This window comes from Crinia signifera, chromosome 3, assembly GCF_055691185.1.
Source record: "Crinia signifera chromosome 3, ASM5569118v1, whole genome shotgun sequence".
In the NCBI taxonomy this organism is placed as follows: Eukaryota; Metazoa; Chordata; class Amphibia; order Anura; family Myobatrachidae; genus Crinia; species Crinia signifera.
Genome location: NC_139219.1, coordinates 102,437,207 through 102,461,225, shown reverse-complemented (window position 1 = coordinate 102,461,225; position 24,019 = coordinate 102,437,207). Strand labels below are relative to the sequence as shown.

The following is a 24,019-nucleotide window of genomic DNA, read 5'->3' as shown; positions in this document are numbered from 1 at the left end:
ACACGGGGGCGGGGCTTCGCGGGTGTCGGAGCTATGCACAATAACAACACCACAGGCTGTTCCTCCTGCACAATAACAGGACACCACTGGCTGCTCCCCCTGCACAGTAACAGGACTGAGGAGTCAGGACACCACAGGCTTCTCTCAGAGAAGTTCTCTGGGAGAAGCCTGTGGTGTCCTGACTCCTCAGTCCTGTTCTCCCCCTGTACATATGCTATTTACCTGAGGCTGTGAAGCTGATTTCACCGCTGCCGGATGGACACCGAGGCTGCAGGTCTGCAGCACTAGCAGGGGGAAGTAATGTGCACGCACAAGCCGGCCGGAAGTACGAAGTAGGGTGCCGTGTGAGGATCGGCACAGACAGGCTGCTCTGCTTCCTTACTGGCTTCTTCTCCTGTCCCTCATCCCACCCGATGCCCTCTGTAGCGGCCTCCTGCACTGTCTAGACAGGTCCTCAGTGCAGGAGGCCGGCAGCCATGTTCCCGAAGCCGCGGCCATATTCGAACAGAAAAGAGTCCCAGCCGCTGGCATTTGCCAGAAGTGCCAGATGGCCAATCCGGCCCTGGTAAAATGTATATGCACAATTTATTAGACTCTAGCTCCAAACAAGGATAATAGTGCATTGCAAGCTGCAAGCTTCTGACATTACCATCATACACCGTGGAAGGTTTATCACTGCTTTTAGTGGGGACGACAAACTAGAGAGAAATAAAGTACCAAACAACTTCTAGCTATTCTAAAAAACATAGGAAGGTGGTGTTATCAAAGCTTGGAGAGAGATAAAGCAGACAGATGGAATACCAACCAATCTGCATCTGTCATTTTACAGGCTTTTGAAAAATGCCAGGAGCTGATTGGTTGGTACTTTATCTCTCTTCATTCTTTGATACATGATGTTTTACATTAGTATATTAATACTTTTAAATTAAATGTTAAATGAAAATAGTAAGAAACATAAAGCCCTACGTTTTATTCCTTATTTACAGAATATAAACCCCAATTAGGCAAACCCAGCAGCCACCTACCAATGCATGGAATGAAGAGACAGAAAATATACCCAGTCGCCCCAGGGCTAGTTTGGATGGGCGTCCAGCTGCTGCGAGAAGGCTCTTTGGGTTCGGCAACTCTCCTCCCTGCAGGCTGGACAAATAGCAGCGCATACGAAAAAGGTCCATGTTAAACTTTTCCAAGTTGTGTTCCCACTGTTGAATCTGAAAAAAGGGAACACATCAACTACAGTGTTCAACATACATTTCATTATGCATAAATGTCTGCAATAAGGTGTTCGGGTATTTCTGCAAACAAATATGAATATGCAAAAAGTATAAAGAATGTCTCACGGTGTCATTAAATAAATGCTTATTCCTATCCTTATACAAAATAGCCAATAGCCAAATTCACAGTAAGCAGCAAGGCAATAAGTGGCATGTCTGATCTATAACATTAACTCCCACAAGTGTCTAAGATTCCAGGTAGAATAGGATTGAGATTCATGTGGCTAATCCCTAAGGATTTCGCTGAAACCATTCTCAGACAAATCTACAACTAAATCCTGCATTAAGTATATTCCTACTACATGCATCAAACGCTTCACGTTGTCATTTATCTACGGTTTATATAATAAAACTGCATGTTAAACACGCAATGCCTCTTCTATTGGTGACTGATGGAATAAGCAGCTTTCAGTGTCTACCAGTGGATCAGTAACTTGGTCGTTTATTTTTATTGCTTTCAAAGCTTAATGCTGAAACTATACAGTGGGCTTGATTCAGAGTTGATTCTGAGCAAGCCAAAATAGCGACAGAAATAGTAAAAATATCTAATCACAATCCCTTCGCAATTTGACGGACAGGAAGTCAACTTTCGGAGGGGTACCAAGACATTTTTTGGGAGTGTCAGAAAAAATGCAAGGTGGTGAGTGAATTGCGTATGGACGCGCGACAGGGTATCGGATTGCGATATTTTTGCAATTCACTTGCAGATTTACACAGCAGGATGTCACTGTGTCTGGGCGGTGGCTAACTACTCACACTCATCTGCACATGTGCAGTTTGGGAACCACTGACACATACCGTGTGGTAAGGAAACATAAATAGCAGTGATAAAGGAAATCTTGTGTCATTGGAGTAGGAGAAACGAAGTCACAGTATAGAGAGAAATATAAAGCTCTGGGAAAGACCTGTCGCTTTCTGGCATAGATGCAATGGTGACATTAGGATATGACAAGTTGGCATAACTCAAGTTTTAAGATCTATAACCAGACAGAAATCTACAAGTAGTTTATTAACTTGGGAACACAGATAAATAAGATGCAAGGCTGCCAGTGTTTGCCCTATGCCATTAACGTGGGGTATCAGAAAATGCTTCCTTAAATGGTCTGGAATCAATCAATACTTCTAAATATACACCAGATGCTCTTCTGAAGAGTTTCCTTATCATTCCCCCGATCCTTTAATCTACAATAAACTGTAGCATGTGTTTCACCTTATTTTAACTTTAAAGCTAATAAAGCGATCCCTACAATTCCAGCATTTGTGTCTAATCACTGCTAAATAACAGTTAATGGCACTAGGGGGTAATTAGAACATTCAAAAAGCCACATGCAAACCAAATATAAACTATCCACAGCCCATAGAACATAACCAGCCTTAGATAACCTGACCTAAGAGCACTGCACCCAGACACAAACTGAAAAGTTACTGCGACAAAGGCAGATTAATGAAAGCAGACATACAGCAAGATTAACAGCTAAATCCGTATGTCATCTCTGCATATTTAATGTCCATATGTCAAGAGGTATAAGTGTACAGTGTTATGAAGTTAGACAAACTTTACAGAAAGTACATATCATTTACTTGAAGATCAAACATCGCTTTGGAGTAATTAATTCTTACAAATGAGAATTTACAATCGACAGTATCATTTTCATCTCATTATTACAGTTCCCACTGGACAGCTGGTAAGAAGTAAATTCTAATTTAAATCAAAATTGTAAAATAATTTAGGTTACCCATTATATATTAAAGCAAGAAACAGGATATTTATTCCACATACATAATAAATGTTAATAGAAGTCCCAGGCACTGGAATTGAGGTAGAAGGTCAGAGACAATCATAAGAATGCAATGGTGGGGAAAGGTCAGTGTCACATGTCACAATAAAGTCCCCCCCCCCCCCCATTTGAACAACGTGCATGACATCATAACATCACACACGCTGAACAACAGTGTGTGAAGAACCTGCCGCTGCCTTAAGGAATAGCAAGGAGAAAATCCAGGTAAACGGTGCGGGGGGAAACACAAACATAGGCTGCTGTTGCAGATATATAGAGGGAGAGACATAAGTCTGCTGCAGTGATATAGAAACGGGGGACAACACAGACTGCAAAGACATTGTTAACGACCTGTGGGAGTGTGCATCGTTGACGATATGGAGCATACAGACTAAGCAATATTATAAATGATATTCCTCAGAAGGGGCAACATGAGCAATATCGTTTAAAATCTCACTTAGTGTGTATGAGGCTTTAGAGAACCTGAAGAGATGATAATATATAATATTTAGACAGTAAAGAATGAAATAAATACATATGCCATGTACACAATAATGGTGGCTAAAAAAAATGTATCTCAACCAAATGGCAAGAATAACAACATTACTTGTTGCAACAATTAAACCAGTAATTTAAATTGATGAAAAGTACCTGTATGTAAAGGCTATGGGTTCTACCTTAAAAAAAGGTGGCCATACACCAGACCAACTTTCCTGTCCACTAAAAAATGGCTCTCCACACATGTTTATACTAGTCTCTGCGGCAGTAGCATTAACCCCCCTTCTAGTCAGCCTTGGCCAGGGTCCAGGGTGCAAAAAAAGGATGAAGCCTGGCGTTATGCCCGGAACCCCTGGGTGGTAGGTGTTGACATCATAGCCATAATGGGTAAAATAAGTTAATATTGTGTTTTGCCTGTGGAACTAGAGGTACTACAAGTACCAGCAAACATCATCTGCATGCTAATACTTGGAGAACCACCAGTACCAGCATGAGGGGCATTAAAGGGTCTAGCAGTGCTAGGTAGCCAGCGCTGGCAGAAGGAACCAGCACCTCCCCACCAGCAGCAGCCCATATACCACGGAGACAATTAAAAAAAAAAAAAAGACTGGGGCTGGGAAAATAGGGGCAGCTATTCCCGAACCCGCTGCTGCCACCAATATACTTAATTAAAATGTTGGGCTGAAGAAGAGGCACCCTCTAGTGGCTGGTGCCCCAGGCAGCTGCCTAAACCTGCCTAGTGGTAGCACCGGCTCTGGGATAGAGTAGGCCCAACAGTGCACCTAGTGTGGCAGAGCAGTTCTCATTCGACATTGACTTCTGTAAAGTCTCAGTATTAATAAAATGGCATAGTAGTGTTGAGATGTTGAGTTTACATGGGGTGAAATGCGGAATATACTACTTGCTTGCAAAAGTAATAAATAAAAATGCCCTGTGTAGTTTATTAAGTGTAAATAATGCATTGCGCTGTGTTTTTTCAGAAAAGGAACCTACTATAATTTAATGTGGTCATGACATAAACAAGGTACAGTATGGAGATCATGACATAGACAGGAAGGAATAGAACATAGAATGTTAGAGTATAGTGTTGAATACTCCCTGAGATAAATGGTCTTCAATGTGGAACTCTTTGTGTGCAGGAAAAGAACAAGTTACCCTTAAGGCAAAAATGTCTAAAAATGTTTTTCTTCCAGTAACATGCTTTAGAAGCTCATGGGGAGACAATGTTAATTATGCATCAAAGAGACTAATTACCCCAGGAAAGTGGTTTTACATATGACACAAAACTTCTGCCTCTGGGTCTCATTTACTAATTCAATACCGAACCATCTCCTTTCATACATCTATACTAGCTATTTACATTTAGGTTATTCTGTAAAGACATAAGAGATGTTACCAGTCACCCGACTCAGTGGGGGCAGCCGGTGAGATAAGGGTGCCCCTATATGGAAGGGGCAAAATAGGCCCAAATCCTATGGCACCTTTAGGTTTTGTCTTAGATAGTAGTCTCAAGCTTATTTTACATAGCAGTCTTAAAGCTTGTCTCAGCATTCTCAAAGTTGGTCTCCTAAAGCAGTCTCAAAGTTTTACCTCACACAGCAGTTTCAAACTTGTCCACAGTCCAAAGATCACCTTATAATTATGTGGTACAAATGATACCAAACGTGCAATGTTTTCCCCTAACAATGCATCTGGAGACTGAGTACACAAGACAATAGAGTGAAAGGATTTGACAAGTATTATTACACAGCTTATCGCTATTAAAAGTAACAAAGTCGCATGACTTCTTTTAAGTCACTGCTACCAAAGCCTTAAGTAAGAGATGAAAATCTATGTACAGATCAAAGGAGAGAGGAAAACATAATAGGGCAATAATACAGTAATTGTACGGAGACACTGATCTGCTGTTCCTGGAGAATGGTAAAATGTGACGCCTTAGTCTTATGACCGAGCATAGAAAACCCTAACGCAGCAGATTATCTTGGATAAATAGCTGCTGAGAACACGTTCAGTATTTTTACTTCAAAAGTAATAGATCAGAGAAGATTGAGCCAACAGTATCTATTGTGTAGGGTGTGTTGGGGAAGAATGCTGTTGGTACTTTTAATTCTCATGGGAAAATGATGATGATGATTATTATTACCGATGGCCGACAACATAATACAGAAGGGGGGGGGGGGGGGGGGGCGGTTAGCATATATAAACATATATGCAGAGATGTAACATATATGATGGCTGCTAGTCTCTGGGGATCATCAGAGCAGTCAATCACCCAGGAACCAGCATTCGACTTTCTTCTCCTACAAAGCTTGAATGGATCTATGCCGTGGAGGAGTTCCAATCTCTCCAAGTGAACAGAACTTGACCAACAATTTTTTTTATTAATTTATTTATGTATTTAATTAATTTATTACTATTCTAATTAAGCCAAAATGTGCAGCTGTTTAATTAGAAAGAACAACCGTACCCATGGTAGAACTGAATTTGCTAATGCCAACAGCCACATTCTGTTTTCCCTTTACATAGTACACAAATTAAATGCTTAAATGAATAGAAAAGTAATGGGCATGGTAATGTCCCTGCTTTTATATGGTTGTGTGTTCCTTTTATGCTTTTCTTAAGATGGTGTGAGGATAACATCTACCATTCTTACTAATATGGTTCTGTCCCAATGAAACAAGCAAGGAGTATAGTAATTAAGAAGTCTGAAAATCTATGTTTGTGCTACATATATTGTGTTTTCACACATCTCCAGGAGCCTCTCAACGATTAGACGGGGGCTCGAGACGTGAGACCACGCCCCCTTACCCAGTGGGCATTAAATCCATTACTTGTGATACCCCTATGTAGAGTAGTAGAAGCGGGTAGTGCTGGGGTCATGTAGAGTGATCATGAATCCTCAACCTTATGTACAACCCACTTCACTTGGCGGCACATAATCCGGAAGGCTTGCCCACTCTTCCAGGCATATGGAAGTGACACCTGATTTTTGGGAGCCTCCTTATGAGCCATACAGAGTTATATGCATTCTGTCTCTTCTCCATTTGATACTGAGTACTGTAGGTGTAACTGTATTGCCACATAGACAAGTGTAAATGTGATTGTTTTTACATAACAGAAGGTTACACAGAGTTGTATAAAAGCAAAATGATGCCTGTTTGCCAATTCCTTTTTGGAAACAATTATAGTCTGGTGCAAGTCCATGCTAATAACTATTCAGCGTATGAAACTAAGCATAGGATAGTTGTAGGCTTCAATACGGGAGCATCTATAGCAAGGCTGTATTCATCCTAGCACCAGGCCCTACATTACAGGAAGACAGGAGATGACAGAGGTGTTATGTAGAGTCATCTTTACTGCAGCTGTTGTTTGAGTTTAACAGATACTGTACATGCGCGAATGCTTTTTGAAGGGGAGCAAGATGAGTACTTTCCACGATTCTACTACAATCATTAATTAGGGAACACACACAAAAATTCAACAAAAAGTGTGTTCACTGGTAGAAAGAAAAAAAAATGGGTGACTTTCTAAAGTTTACTCTCCTAGCATGAATCCATGCTGATCCCTGAACAATAAAAAGACTGCATGGCTCAGGCGTCAAAGATGAGGTAGGTGCAAAAATATTTTCGTACATATTTGAAAATTTTTTAAGATGTGGTAAATGTTATAACAATGATGTAAAAATTAGTAATACAAATGTGGGAAAAGCGGAGTAGTGGAACTAATTCTGTTAAATCGCCAAGAACATCACTCTGGTTGCTTTTTGAAAATAGTATCATGCACATATGAAATGTTAAGTGAACAGAAAGTAAACACTGTGGCATGGCCATTCCTGTGACTACCTTGGTTTGAAAGTTGAGCCTGTTAACATCAGGTTTGGCCATTGTTATTAGATCTGATACTTAATTGTCCTGTAATAATATGAATTAACTTAACCCTACACGTGCGTCACGGCCGCATTACCATACGTACGCCCAGCGTTTTCATGGGAACGCCCATGAAACGCGGGGCGTATGCATATGGTAATGAGCCCAAATAGCCCTTCACGCCCCTCTCCACCCCCTGTTCGGAGTGTTCACATTTCATGCGGGATTTGGCCGTACGCCCCGCTCGCACATGCGCAGAGACGCCTCTGCACATGCGCATACACAAAACATCGGCGGCACGAACGCACGCGGATATTACCGCACCAACCAGAATAAGGGCCTTTGAGCTGTGACCGGTTTTAGCCCACACTCCCAGTCACTATCTGACCCTACCTCCAGATGCAGTCTTCACAGCTCCCTCTCCATATCCAGCAAGTTTGTAACAGACAATAATTACTTTCAGTTTCTGTTATGACATCTTTCGGCACACAAAGGAGTCATTTGGTTTGTCGAAATCCTCTAGTGGTCAGTGGTGGTACTTCACCTCACAGAGATGAGGCGTAGTTAGCCTTTTATATAGATCATCTATATATATGTCTAGAGTCCGTGAGTCTCTGAAGCACTGTCATCTGCTGGCAGAGAGTGAAACTACATCTCTTTCTCACACATGCACAAACACAGAAGGTAGCAGACTAGCTTTTGAAGCTTTTGCTTTGAGTGGGCTTATTAGTAGATTATATTCTGCTGTATTTTGCCAGACTTTACTGGGATGTGGCCAATGGGCGGGATGCTGGCGGTTAGAATACAAGTGGTAGAATCTACCACTTATCAGAATGGCACAGCTGGAATCTAAAAGGGTAGTGTTAGGTTGCAGGGAGGGAGGGTTAGGCTACGGGTTGCTTGTATTATGACTGCCACAATCCCTAACACCAGGTATCCTTTACCTAACCCAACATTATTTACTATGAGGAATTAGCAACTGTGGTGCTCGATTTAAACAAACTGGATAGAAAGACGAGAGTGTGCTTTGGGACAATTAAAGTAACCATGGACGAGGGGGTAGACGTGGAACCTGGCTCTGCCGCACAAAATCCTGTTAAACATCCTTCCCACCTGCGGTACCCCCTGTTCCAGACACCCAACATCGTGGCAACATCCCCTGTGCCTCCTGCTGCAGCCGGGTGCGGTTTCTCTCCGTGCTCCTTGTGCTCCCCATACCTGCGGCCTAGTGATCCTGTCGGTGGGCCTGCCGGCACCGCAATCCGGACTGCGCATTTTCTGCGGGGCGGTGTGCTCTGCGGCTGTGTCGGATCTGTGGGATGCAGGCTGGCTTCCTCCCACTGGATCCTGAGGTAAGGGAGCGGCGCGAGGCCATCTTGGAGCCTCCTGAGTACATGTCTCTCCATGGCGGGTCAGGACTGGACCAGCTGCCGCAGTGACCTGTATGCTTATAAACCACACGGCCTTCAGACCGACGGACTGTGCCTAGTCCTCCTGATACTGGCAATCACTTTACATGCCTTGAAGTGGGCTATATTTGTTTTACTGATAGTGCCTCCTGAGTGCACCGCAAGTCTCCACGTGGTGAGTGTGGGGCACTTGCTGTAATTTATTGAGATTTTAACATACCAACATACAACAACAACCACCCCACCCATATAAGTGGGTAGTTAGGGCAACAGATAAGAGTTATAAAATAGGGAGGAGCAATTACAGTAAAGATATATAGCCATAAATAGATGAGCAGGATATACACAACATATGAATGCAAGATATCTCCAAGGAAAACCGTTAAGGTACTTCTTACCCCGAAGGCGCCATTTGGATATAACCAAGTAGAAACAATGCAGGATATATACTGAAGCATTAATCGTACACTTATGGAACCAACGCCTTCCTGCTAAATAGGGATCACGGTACTTGTGTAGTTTCACAGCACCAGCTCGTCCACGCTGCGGGCTCGGTGGCTCGCTGCGCTATCTAAAATCAACTCCATGCCAACATGGATAGTGGGGGTATGAACTATCCATGTCGGCATGGAGTGAAGTTACTTTATTTTAGATAGTTTGTGCTGAGCATAGAACCCGGAAGTAGCACAGCACCATGCTGGCACCGTGAACTACACAAGTATCGTGTTGTATTATACAAATGAACACGGATATTGGGAACATGATTTATTAGGTATGCCATTTATAAAGTATATATATTTTAACATCTATAACCTTATCCATAAACCCCAACTGGCTGAAGAATAATGGTGGCTCCTCCAGTATTCCATTGCACTGCTTAGAAAGTATCCTATGGTTGCATTTATAAAAAAGGAAATGACTTGTCATGAATAGCTTATTTCCATTCGCTGACTTTGCGGTTATCACCCTTCTTCCATATACACAAGACACTATCATTTGCTATACGAAAAGTCATACAGTAAGGGATTTTACACCTTAGTAACTATACCATTACCTCTAAAAGAAGAACCTTACATATAAGACTGACTAGGTGCTAGTGTAGGAAACCATACAGTCCAGTCAGTAAATACTGCTAGCTACAATATAAACACAATACATATAAACAAAAGTACCTGGTTTTCTATGGCTTTCCTATTCTTTGGGTCACTAACAATGGAGAGTTGCAGCTCTGCCATCTTTTTCATCTTGCTGTCCATGTCAACCTTTTGCATAAGGTTTCTGGTTTGACTTTTCAGCAGTCTGATGGTGTCTTCTTTCCCATGCTTCTTGGCAAAGAGTGAGGCGCAAGCAGAATGAATGGCAGTAATCCAGTTTTCTAGGTCTGTCTGACTGGTGGCCTACAAGATGAAGAATGTATACATGCTCAAGTCATTTAAAAATGTTTTATATACATATATTACACATATATTTATATTTATCACACCTATACAATTTATACCAACTAAGTAGTATAAATGATCACACATTGTCTTACACTGTAATCTTTTTTAGGCATCACTTACCTACAAATCTTACACTTATTGCTGTGCTTCATTTTAAAAATATACATTCTAAAGCATTGTATTATTATTATTATTATTATTATTATTATTATTATTATCTGTAATGATTATGTTCTTTGCCTGAGTAGGAGACAGAGATACTTGGAAAGGCTTTAACAGCTGTTATTAATCCAAGATGAAATATTGTCCAACTGACTAATTGGATATTTTTAAGCATTAGACAGAGGTCTTGTTCAATGTAAAATTCTGAGAATCCTTTTGATTGAAGGATGTATATACTATTCCCCTGATGAAATCTTTATAGATGAAACACGTCGGGTCAATTATCTGTATGCTACAGTCTGTATGATGATTCATTGAAGGACTTAATCAACTTTTTTTTGGATGAACTTGACTACATACTTCACTGGAAAAACAGACTATACTTTAAGAATACTATAATTGAACTATACATAAAGGTGCCATACCACTATTGTTTAGATATTCTGGATGCTTTTGTATTCTCTATCCCTCAGGGAACAATAATGTTTCAGCAATTTAGAGCGTGTCTCTTCTTTAAACTGCATTATAAAGCCCCGTGAGTGCCACCTGCATTAGGGCTGTATGACTTGCTATATATAAGTCCATGCTTTGGCACTCGTGGCGTCCCCTATGGGATAGCCTGCTCTGGTGCCATCCATTTGGGAGATCCCCTAATGTAGACAGGCGACAAGCAGGCGGCACTCAGAGACTTGAAAAAACAGTGAACGTGGTTTTAGTGGCTTCTCAATGTTTCGGGGTGGGACACCCCTTCTTCTATTTAGATAGATAGAAAGCACATGACCTAATTATGACATAGGGAAAGGTGTATCAAACTTACTAAAGCAAACAACAACAACTTACCCATAGCAACCAATCAGATTCAAGCTATCATTTCAAATAATGTACTTGATAAAAGATTGATAGAAGCTGATGGTCCTTTAGATGGTGGATGCCTTGTTGCAATGTGTTTTGAAAGCACAAGCACACTGGACAGCAATAGAGGATATGTGATTGGCTTTATGTTGGTCACTGACAGTGATATAACATGTCTATTCCTATGGATTACCCTGCTGGATTGGCTTTGTGAATGTACTATGCTGATGCTTTAATAATATACAAGAGCCTAGAGAAGAAACTGCTCCTGGTCTAAAAGAATTCCATCGGAAATTCCTAGCTGCAAGAGGCCCCCAGGACAACTGTTCCTCATCACTAATTAAGAAGATATTAGGTAACAAACACCATGCAAGAGGTCAGATGCAACTATGACTTGACCAACCTGAAACAGGTAAACATCTCCGAAGGAATTACTGAGACAAAAGACATTTTCCTTCTTTGGGTGCTCGGGAACGGACTGTACAATGCCATCTTCTGCAAACAGGGCATATCTAGGTGATGTATTCTGATCCATGGAATTTCCCTCGTAAGTTTCATAAAACATCAGGGTACAACCTTTGCAAAAACAGAGCAAGAGGAGTGAGTGAGTGAGTGAGTGAGTGAGTGAGTGAGTGAGTGAGAATGAACATCAAATCTGCTTTAGACCTCATTAATTCTCATTAATCTGAAGGTTCTCTCAATTTTTTTTGCAACCATTATCAACCAGTGCATAGATAAATAGATAATGCAAAACCATTCTAAAGAAGATACAATTCAAATTCTTGGTGTTTAAAATAATGTGAGATTAATTTATTTAAATATTAAGGGGTAAATGTAATACAGTCTGAGAAGCCAGAGCTGTGGGAGTTTGTCTCAGAATGGCCAATCTTTTAAAGCAGCAATCATTTACAAAGACAAAACTAGGTTGGTTCTGCCTTGTAAATAAATAAATAAATCACATAATACATTAACCTACAGTTACACAAACCGCAGTTTAACCAGTCAAAAAGCGATGGGTTTGTGAACGCCAAGATCCTGAAGTCATATATATATGTTTGCCTGTAATTTCATAAATTAAAAAAAAGGTAAATAAACCCATCAAACACGCTACTTTGCTCTGAATCCACCCAGGAAAATTATAAATATCCTTGGCACCATCTTGGTAAAAGGGTACAAAAAATTTAATTAGATCTTACAAAATAAGTGTTATATATGCCATATTATATAATGAGAGAAAATAAATAAAAATAAAATGTGAATTGTGGCACTTTTATATGTTACAGTGTGTCCGATTGCATTAATAAAATAATAAATGTGCCCCTAATGGTAATGGTAATTGTAAATGGTAATTGTATCCCCTTTGTACACTTGTGTCCTTTTCACCTCAATACACAATAATAATTGTGCACCTCTTTTTCAAGTAATTAATAAAGTTAATATATTTATAAATATAAATAATGATATTGAGCTTTAATAATAATATTTATAATAATCATAATAATAAAATAATAATAATTTTAGGTCCTTAAAATGTAATATCACTTCTACATACCCTTTTTATCCAGTCCAAGGAGCGAAAAAATATTAATACAAAATAAAAGGATAAAACCCTGTAACAGTACCCAATAGCCCTTATGCTCTGTAGAGGGGCAGTATCTATGCCACATTAAATAATGAGAGAAAATGAATAAAAATAAAATGTATTCACATGAAATAAGAAGGGCATGCCCTGATGTTTGGGTCCCACCTAGAATGGCTGCATTTGTGATTAAATCGCCAACAGTTTGGACTGAATCAAAAAGCCCCGATGCACATTGCCTTTGACTCGTGTCCAAGCCTACAAATCACTGGCTTGGAGGTCATTATTACACGCAAATTACAATCGGTTTAAGCTCATTTATTATTCTTTCAATCATTTCTATGGTATATACCTAAAGCCAGGAACACACTATCTATTTATTGAGCCAATCATCTGATAAGTGGCTAACTGCCATGATAGTTAGTTGGTTGGTTGGTGGGCGTGCAGGTGCTATAGAATGCTTGAAGCCGATAAATGGATACTGCAAAGCACAGGTCTGGAGTACAATAGACCATTGGCTATATCATTCCTGACCTAGCCCAGCGTTTCCCTGGGGACGCCCATAAAACAGCCCCTGATGTTGCCTCCGGCACGCCCCTCTCCCTCCCCTTATGAATGCCTCCGTGACTGTGCTATTTGCCGAAGGCATTCGTACAGCTGCTCTGCAAATATGCGCATGCACATAGCCGCACAAACGGTCCCCGGAGCAAATACGTCGGGGACCCTGTGTCAGATAACTGCTTTACTGAACATATTTAGAATGAGTCCTTACAACTGAACACAATCCCTGTTGCAATGCTGACTATTATAAAAGGATCAGTTCCCAGCTCGTCAAAATGATGGAACAACATAACGGTCTGTGCCAGCGGCTGTGCCAGCGGCTGTGCACAGTGTGGCAACATGCAAAACACTCAAATTTTCCCTATAGAATCAAGGAGCAGCCTTAACCTATTTTTTTTTCATATAGGATACTAGAGGAATTTGAGCCCAGCATCTAATATTCCTTAAAGCATAATGAATATTTGAAAGCATGACCATGCTTGCTGGAAGCTTCAGGCTAGCATGCTCTCGAGATACTCCCTGTTCTGCCATGAAAGATCTTTAGCGACACTGATATCTGACCACCACACCCCTCCAGTCATTACAAATAGCTAATAGTGTAATTACATGGCATTAAAAAAATCAGAATTATTTTGGCACAACTTTTTAATCCCATTGACATGGAGTTTGTCTGAACACCCCACAAAAGGAGAAACACCCTTTAGTATAAATTACAAACTGTCAAAAAAACAACATTTAAATGCATAAATATTCCTATATCATAGTAAGTCATATTTCGGACCTTATTACCATGTTGATCTATGTTTAAATTCCATTGCAATCCCTCATACAATACACTCTCATATCATACAACATTACTACAGTGTAGATCAGGCATTCCCAACCACGGTCCTCAAGGCACACCAACAGTGCAGGTTTTAGTGATATCCAGGCCTCAGCACAGATGGTTTAATCAGAATCATTCAGGTACTAATTAAGTCACCTGTGCTCAAGCCTGGATATCACTAAAATCTGTACTGTTGGTGTGCCCTGAGGACAGTGGTTGGGAATGCCGGGTGTAGATTGTGGCACTTTATTTTTTTTACTACTTTCCATTGTTATTATTTAATAATACCGCTTTGTGGGGTATTGTACCTTTAAGCGTTACCCAATATTGCTTCCATTTCCTGCGGTTAACAAGCTCCAGTTTTTTTTCCTTCTGAAGGGTGATTAGTGGTTTAAAGAAAAGCCAGCCAGCTTTACGAACAACCCCTTGTTCCTTCTCAAACAGCAAATCAAGTTGTTCCAGTGAACTGAGCGAGTCATTGCTGGAGTCTTCTGTTCCCGTTGAAGTGGGAGCTTCCTCTACATTGGTTCTTTCCAATTCCAGCTCCCTCATAAAATTTTCATAGATATTCTGCCTCACAGCATCACTGCTGGTTGCACTTGTATAGTCATTTCTTGGTGGCAAGCGAGGTCCAGAGCCTCCAGCCCACATTACATCAGAGAGATGTGGAGGAGAGCTGGTCTCTGCTGTAAATCCATTAATTCCACTGTCAAAGCATTCACTTACATCCCTGCATTTTGGTTCCTAGTGAGCAAATAGAGATGTATATATTAGGGCAATTATACAAGTCACTAATAAAATACTAACATCAATCTGTCATATCTAAGATTTAAAAAATACAGGTAGATGACTAATAACTGATTTTGATGATTACATACAGGCAATTAACAAGTGGAATCAGATGAGACTCCTTGTGCATTAAATGCAGAAAGGTGCATTTACCGTATATACTCGAGTATAAGTCGACCCGATTAATTTTACAACAAAAAAAACGGGAAAACGTATTGAATCAAGTGGGACCCTTACTCGAGTATAAGCCGAGGGGGATTTTTCAGCATAAAAAATGTTCTAAAAAATAAGAAGGCATATACTCGAGTATATATGGTACTCAGATTTTTCAGGCATTGCAATCAATTAGCTGTGGCTAAACCCCATGACTAATTGAATTTCTCCCCGAAGTCTAAGTTCACTATAATTAGTTCTAGAAATAGTGGTTTTGTACCACTCAAATGTATTTCATTTCATTGCTTTCAGCTACATCAAACCTGTGACCTACCTGCAGTTTTCTCTTCTTCCTTGAAAGACTACCTGTCCAATCACCAATGCGTCTCATTCGGCTTTTCAGTGTGTCTTTTTTAGATGCGTCTTCAGTTAAAGGCCTTGATTTCCTGCATGGAAGGGTGTATGAGGAATACTGAGTAGGTCCCCTGTGTTCTACCCTTGATGGAACATCAATATCTGATGCAAAGGAAACTCTGTTACTTAGGGTATGATGGGCAGTTATGTATTCATCTGACAATCGACTGGAGGCTAAACCACTTTCTAAATCAGTGTTGTATAATTCACGAAGCGAAGAAAGAGAAGATCTCTGGTTGAAGAGTACACTATTATCATTAGGAACAATTCCTCCATGTACACTTGTGTCTAAAGAACTCCTCGTAAGGTATGATCCATCCAGGTCATTGATGTCCCTAGCGTTTCCCCACGGGCAATCATACCATGAAGAGTCTGAACTTAGTGAACTTCCTTTGCTTGATCGAAGTCCAGAATCACTTGCTGACATACCGTGGTTTGCAGTGTAATCCATGCCAGAGTTTCTCCGGGGATCAAGCTGGGTGATTTCCTTTGTTTCCATTGCAGGGGAGTACCTGAGTAATTGAACTGGTCCATCAGATTCTTCAGATGGAATATCATTTCCACTGTTATGGAATTCAACCCTCAAACAACCATCAAGCTTTCCAAGTGTTTTAATCAAGACTTTTGGACTTTTTCTTTCCTCAGCTTGCAGTGCAGCAGACACATTGTCATGAATGTCATAACAGCTTAATATGTGTCCATTGCATCTCCTGTGGTTTCCTGAAGTTTCATATCCAACATAATGATACCCATTATCTGGTAAATAGGTGTTGTTGTTTGCCTGGCAACACTCCCCAGCAAGGTTAGATCTGTGCTTAGGATGAGTGCAAGTTTTAGGGCCCTTTAGTACTATATCCCCATGTCTTGATGAATACGGTGGATTGCTCTTGCACTGAGAGAGACATGTTCTTGTTAATGAGCGTGATTTGTAGGTAGTACTGCTGTTGGTTCGAGCCCACGCAGGAGAAGTCCATTCATTTTCCTCTTTTCCATGAACATTATGTATTTTTAGAGAGCAGCTCTTTTGCTTAGCATCTGACAAAGAACTACCACCTGGACTTCGGGATCCTTGAAGACTGTATTGACTTTCTGAGTTCCCCATATCTGCAAAATAAAAGACAGTTGTATTGTCTCAGCTTCAGCTCTCATTTAATATGGATCATGGTTAAAACAGAAAACACCTATTTTTTTTTACAGATAACTTACATTTGAAGAAACTAGTGTTTTAAAGTTGTCATATAAAAGTACTGTAGTAATTGGTATATGGGTACTATAAATTAAATAGAAGACAAATTTAAAATGATTAAGGGTACAGAGAAAGGGTGTGCAAAGCCATGGTCAGCACACATGCTGGGGGTCCCAAAGTACCCACAGAGGTACAGAAAGAAAAGGAGCGCCAACCATTATGTTTGGAGAACATCTACTTTTGCACTGGTTCCTTGGACGGAATCTGGGGAATCTACTTCTGATCAGAGAATGTTTCTATTGCTGTTCTGAGATAGGTTTTTATGTTCAGACATTATTATTATTATTGCTATTGCTATTATTATTATTATCATTATTATATGTAAATAAACTAGATTAGGCAATATCACTCTATTCCTTCTATTACTTCAATCCCTGACGCTATTTCCTATGGGGTAAATTGCAACAGGTACCTATTCAATGCTGTCTTTTCCGACAGCACTGAAGCGGCAGCTCGTCAGAACGGATCTGACTTTAATAGCAGTCGGGCCCGTTTTGCAGAAAATGGCAGTGGATTGTCTAGATCAGTGTTTTTCAACCACTGTGCCGTGGCACACTAGTGTGCCTTGAGCTGTTCTCAAGTGTGCCTCCAGATCTGGAGATGCCTAAACTAGTTTACAGCCACCACCAGTTCAACTGTTATTTGCTGGGCTCTTCTTTTCATTTAAAGGGCCAATTTATTTTATTTGTGTTACCTGTGGTGACCAGTGTGATTTTTTTTATATGGGGGCCAATAGGTTTGGTTTTTTCCTCTGGGGGACCAATGTGTTTTGCCCTGTGGGGATCTCATGGTGTGCCTTGGCAATTTTAAAATCTTATTTAGTGTGCCGCAAGGTAAAAAAGGTTGAAAATCACTGGTCTAGATCATGGCCGTATCATGACAATCTATGGCCGTTTTCGCAGACACACACCCTTTTCACCGAACATCCGGCAGGATATTGAATCCCATCTGACGATAACAGTCGATCAGTCCAAAAACGGGGCCAGGGTCCCCTTTGTCTCAGTTGCAGATTAGTGGAAGCTTCAGACCTTATCACAATTGCACAGACAGCAAAAACTCTTTGATGGTTCAGGAACTGCGTATGGATTTGCGAATGGATCGCAATTTACAGATCTAACTCTAGGACAGGGTGTATCATACAAGGAGGCTGCCTATTTGTATGTACTTTAGAATGATAAATTATGCAAAGATTCTGCTCTTCCAAGAAACTTAATGTTTGTCAGTTTTTGCATTTTTATTCCCATTAAACTCAATGCAAATGTACAAGTACACTGTACATTTTTTTATTCCATTATGGTCAAAACTATTGCTTTATATACTATTTGCATTAGATCGCATCGCACGGCATGTGTTTTGCATGCAATGTGAACCAAAAACAGTACAAAATGTATGTGCACCACATACTTTTTGTACTGTGCAATGGGATGCCCGCGGGAGCGCGCATCCCATCGCAGCGTGTATGGGTACCTGTCTCAGGTTAACTGATCTTGGAAACAATTATCTGGTAAGGATTTGTAGGCCTCCTTTTGCAGATGCTGTCCGCAGATGTATTTAACTACACAAACCCTTTACATAAACTGTCTCTCTAGCAATGCACACATTCTCCACTACACAATTACAGAATTAATCTTATTCTGCTTAAAAACTATGAAAGCCACTACAATGGAAGAGAGGTGTCTGTGACGTAATTGACGTACTTAACTAAGTTCACACACACACACACACAGAAATATATATAACTAATAAAAATATATTAGTAGAAAAGAGTTGAGGAATAAAAAAATCAATTGCCTAAAATATACAGTATGCTACTAATGACCCTACAGAAGTCAATGAAATAACAGACAACATGATCATTTTACAGCAGATAATTCATTGGAGAATAGGGTTGTTTCACTATGTAAAGTTACCTGTTCTAAAGTATGTGTGCTTATTGACCTGCTGTACTAACTGTACAATATTAGTTATATATTACTCTGACAGGCTCTGAATCTCTTCCAACTACAGTGGCCCCATTCCATTATGATTCAACATTCTACCAGAACTACATGCAGAAAAAACTTTAAATACATTTGTATTGCTTTACTAACCTGTTTAATTGTTGCTAAAACTGGGAACATATCACAGTTGGTAAGGGTTCCATTGTCTGTTTCCCAATTGTTCCAGTGGAATATCCTATGGATAAAAAGAAGATCTCAAATGAACAGAAGCTCTAGCCCTTGTACAGCTCCACAAAGGTGTTACAGACAAGATTTCTTGTTAAATCCTATGATTAAACTTTAATAAACACTAACTATCCTTGTTTGTTATTTTTTTTTTTATATATAGAATAAATTCAAAGCTATACTAGGATGCAAACAAACCCTTTGATAGAAAAACTTTCTTTTTGTTGGACAGAAGTTACACCTTTTTTTACGTTGTTAATGTTCTACTTATATAGTGCCACTATATTATATTGCAGTTGGTTCATTGTTGGCTTGCTGTGTCCCTACCTAAAGGAGTCCTCACTCTACAATATCTAGGACCCAAATATGAATACTGTTGAAACTTGATGCAGCTGTGCATTAAACATTAAGGATCCCCAAAGGATCCAATTTTTTTTAGAGGGTTTACATACCGGGAGTGAATATTCTCACTACCCACCAACACACGGAAATTTTGCCCCTGAGGAAGTCGTATCGACAAAACGCGTTGGAGGTATATCCTTGTTTTGTATGAACCATACTACATACAGATGAAAACTACATATTTTTAAAAAATGTTGTATTAAAATTGCTAATTGTTAACATCTGACTGGAATTTCCATTGATTGGTTATCTTCTGGTGGTGGAATTTATGATAGGGGTGCACTCTGTTTCTCTTTCTTCCATGTGTTACAAAGATATTTACTTATTCATGGATAACCCTGTCCCATAGTAACTGCCATACACTAGTGTCTATACTAGCCAGCAGGGAATAAACCTATCAGTATGTTTTTGGAAGGACACCAAACTTCTTGTAAGAAACCCACATAAATGTGTTGTGAACATACAAAATCCTTATACAGCAGTAAAACTATGTCTATGCAACCATACTGGCCCTATACTTACAAGTATCGCACTTAACTAAAGATGTACACTCATAACCAGGGCTGTAGAGTCAGTACATCAAACCTTCAACTCTGTCTCCTAATGTTTACTACAGTCCAACTACAACTCCGTAGCCCTGTACAGAACAATAAAATACTAGGTATCATCTATACATGTCTCCTTGCAGCTCTGAAATACTGCCATCTGTTGTCAGCGAGTGAAACTACATCTACTAAGTTTGGAAGCATTTGCTTCGAGCCGGCTTACATTGCCATCTGTTGTCAGCAAGTGAAACTACATCTACTAGCTTTCAAAGCATTTGCTTCGAGCGAGCTTTCTAGAGTACATAATATACTTCTTGATATGCACCATTGTAGTAATTGTTATTGTTTTATATTTTAATCTACAAAATTAATTTTTGCAAACTATCACTGAATTTTCCATTTGAAAGTGGAGAATGTGGCTTTTGTTCGCAGCACACCCCGGGCTTTGTGGCACTTGGCGCAATGTCCTTCTTTGTATTTTCATTCATAGCCCTTTCTGACTCAAAGGATTTAAGTGACCCGGCTTTTAAACTTTCATTTGACTAATAGAGTTCTTATCTGGACTCCTAGCAGCGAGAATTATAGGAAGTACAAGAAATCAGTAATCTAAAAGCTTTCAGTGTAACCTCCTCATAAAGGAAATGCATATCCTGTTTATTATAAAGAAAGGAAGTCAGTAGAATGTTGATACCACAATATTCTATGTTTCCCTTACTAAACAAATAGTAAAATAGTAAACAGCAGAATATAAACACATTTAAAATTGGCGCCACTATTAGAGTCAACATTTTAAGAACACCTAAAACGATGAATAAGTGACATCATATCACTCATTTAGTGTTTTTCTATTTCTCATCCGCCCAGTACTGAGCGCTAATACCTCAGGATTTAAATAAACTCTTACGTCTAATTGGCTGACATTAGAGAAAAGGTTCAGTAGTATTTGTAATCATATAAACTAGCATAAACACAATATCAGGTCAAAAGGGAAATCTGAAAGCTTGGAGAGCCTTGGTTATGAATACAGTATGTGCGGATTACCTAAACGGACCATACATAGGCCCTTATTCAGATCTGATCGCAGTACAAATTTGTTCTCAAAATGAGCAAAACCATGTGCACTGCAGGTGGGGCAGATGTAACATGTGCAGAGAGAGTTAGATTTGGGAGAGATGTGTTGAAAATGAAATCTAAAATTGCAATGTAAAAATAATGCAGCCAGTATTTACAGATGGGGCAGGCCTCTTCTTTGCTGGCGAATCGCCAGAACGTCAGCGCTGGCGATCCGACAGCGGCCTGCCTCACCATCTGACTGAGACGCGCGTCTCAATCTCCGTCGGCGGGGCGACGGGAACCCTGTCCGTCTCCACTTCAGGGAGACGGACAGGGTTAGGGGGGGTGCGGGCAGGCGGCGGGGACCCCGGGTCACCGCCGACAAGCCGGCGGTGAACCGGGGGAAGCGTTGGAAGCGCCGTCGGAAGGGGGCGCGCACGTCTCCTTCTCGCTAAAGCTATGGCGCTGGCGGGGGATGGCAGCTGGCGTCCCATCCCCTGCAAAGATCGGACCTGCCCAATCTGCACCATGCACAGAAACAAAATAACTCACACAAATCTAACTCTCTCTATACATGTTACATCTGCCCCACCTGCAGTGCACATGGTTTTGCCCATTTGGAGAACAAATTTGTACTGCGATCAGAACTGAATAAGGGCCATAGTACAGGATGATTGATCAATTTCAGGTTTATTAGACCAGTAAGAGATATTCTTCTAAGACAAGTTTAATCATTCTGAAATGTTAGAATCAATAGGTTCTAAGTCAGTGGTTCCCAAACTGTGTGCATAGGCACCCTGGTTTGCCTTGGGTTCGTGACCCAAGACCAATTGAAATTATCTATGGTCAATGTAACAGGCAAAACCAGTGCTGGCAGCTGCCAATAATATCATATGTGGGCAAACAGAAGTGCATCAGCCCCTCACCACATAACTTACCCTAAGGATGATAAGATAATATGACTGTCCACCTCCCTACAAAACTTTAAACGGGATCTCAAGACTCACTTCCTAATTAAATCCAGCCATGTCTCCTCCTAACCTACATGTTTGTACATAAACCTGTATGTTTATGCCCGATCTGTGTGTGAGAAAAGATAGATCATGCGCTTTGGAACCCCCATGGTGCCATATAAATAAACAATGGTAATAATAAAAAATAATAATGGTTTGCCTACATCTCTGATGGTTATTGTGATGTGCAGATCAGTGGATGTGACAACGGTTGCCGTGTCCCCTAAGCCGCAATGTGACTGACATGCTGCAGTCAATTCAGGGCATACTGGAGTTCTGCGACGGTGGAAGTTCACTCAGATGATCCGGATCACAGAAGCACGCAGAAGGAATCTAATTACATAAAGGCGATACGGTAACTAAGTCTACACCTAAAGAACCTCCTGTAACGTTAGCATATTATTGCACAGTAGCCCAAAGAAATGGCTACTGTATGATTAGCACAGTCCCACATCCTTGAATCTGGATCACCATCCCATACACCTCTATACCTTCGGGCTATCAAGTTTGGTCCATCAAGTCAGACCTGATGCTTATCCTAGCCAAATTCTCAAGGAGTGACTACACGGATACTAAACAACATACGTACAAAGTTTATTTGAGAGGCTTCCCTGATAAGCACTATAATCTATAGGGGGGTACCAGCGGGTTAAGAACAGAGCGTCCAATTCAGACACGCTTGTTCAGGTCCGATGGTGGGGGGTTTGCACATGCGTGTTTATTCGCATGTGCAAACCCCGATAGCGAACGAGCCACTTTACTACAGAGAGTGTTTTATTGGTGTCCCCACAAAAACGCTGGCCATTCCCCTCGCATGCTAGCAGAGTGGTGCTAACATGTGCGCCAGGCTGCGAGTGTATGCAGCCTAGCAAACAGGTCCGATTTAAGCCCAGAGTATAATGTGGATATAGCCTTACAATAACTAATCTTAATAAGTAGTAGGAATTCAACAATAGGTAAAAGGTTAATGAACTATGCACCCAAATCATTCTTTAGTTGTGATATCATATCAATATACAAATAACTACTAGTAGATTTATTATTCATGTATTTCACTCATTGTCAGGCATCCTACCCATTTAAAGAACATCAGTAAATATTGAGGCGTGTGATATTGATCGCATAATGAATGACGTCTACAGATCTGGCACATCGTTTAAGAAACCTGGGGCATCAATGGTAATGGTACTCGGGGGGGGGGGGTAGGTAATGGTACTCGGGGGGAGGGGCCCGGACTGGAGGTCAGTCCTAGACCCCAGGATTCCTAGTGGCGGCCCTGCTTGCCACCGAGCAATAAAGCCCGAGCAGCCAAAAAGGTAGTGCAATTGATCAGGATCAAAGATGCAGTAACGAGTTCCAGACAGGCCAAAACTAACAAAACTGATCCCCTAAACTAAACCCCCTCCCATCCCAAAACATGCCCGAAAATGCCACTCACAACTTAGAACTCCTCCACAACCCGTCTGTCCTTTTTAACGCAGATATAGAGCTCTAGAATTGATCAAGCTCTTTAATTATCTTGTGCATATTTTATATAGAAGTATCTTGAAATTATATTATTATTTTATACCATATATTTCAGATATTAGTAACTTAAATTCAGTAGTAATTACCAACAAAAATGAAGTGCTCATTGACAAAGCCTTAAGCGAGTAGCTTAAAAAATGTGCTCAACATCTGCCTTCTGCTTGTTATTAATCTGGGTGGGTAGAAGCCAGATGGGAAGAGTCAGGAAGCTGGTACGGGTGAATGCAGAAGTAATAGGCAAGGAAATAACACTTCAACATATATTTAGCAGAGGTTTGCTGCTCTGTTAGACACTCCTGTCTATGGAACACACCCTGACTAGGCTTCAAATATAACCCATATTGGGTTATGCGTGTCTTATCACCTGGCAACAGTTATATCTAAAGTTATCACTGAAGGGTGCCAAGATTTTAGTCTGACTGATTATCACAGCAAACACATCTGTTAGTAGCGATATTACTAGTG

The 24,019-nt window shown here is 40.5% G+C and overlaps 1 protein-coding gene across 4 annotated transcripts in view; it reads right to left on the bottom strand.

Moving 5' to 3' along the window:
- The window catches only part of TIAM2 (TIAM Rac1 associated GEF 2), a 249,816-nt gene that overhangs the window by 91,966 nt on the left and 133,831 nt on the right, over positions 1 to 24,019 (bottom strand). For all 4 annotated transcript variants that reach the window (XM_083176314.1, XM_083176316.1, XM_083176315.1 and 1 more), the window contains 6 exons: positions 18,940 to 19,024; positions 15,524 to 16,707; positions 14,556 to 14,991; positions 11,685 to 11,857; positions 9,998 to 10,222; positions 1,026 to 1,211 (listed from right to left, as the gene is read on the bottom strand). In XM_083176314.1, the coding sequence (XP_083032440.1) occupies positions 1,026 to 1,211; positions 9,998 to 10,222; positions 11,685 to 11,857; positions 14,556 to 14,991; positions 15,524 to 16,705 (2,202 nt within the window). In that variant the 5' untranslated portion in view covers positions 16,706 to 16,707; positions 18,940 to 19,024. The remainder of the gene's footprint in view (positions 1 to 1,025; positions 1,212 to 9,997; positions 10,223 to 11,684; positions 11,858 to 14,555; positions 14,992 to 15,523; positions 16,708 to 18,939; positions 19,025 to 24,019) is intronic.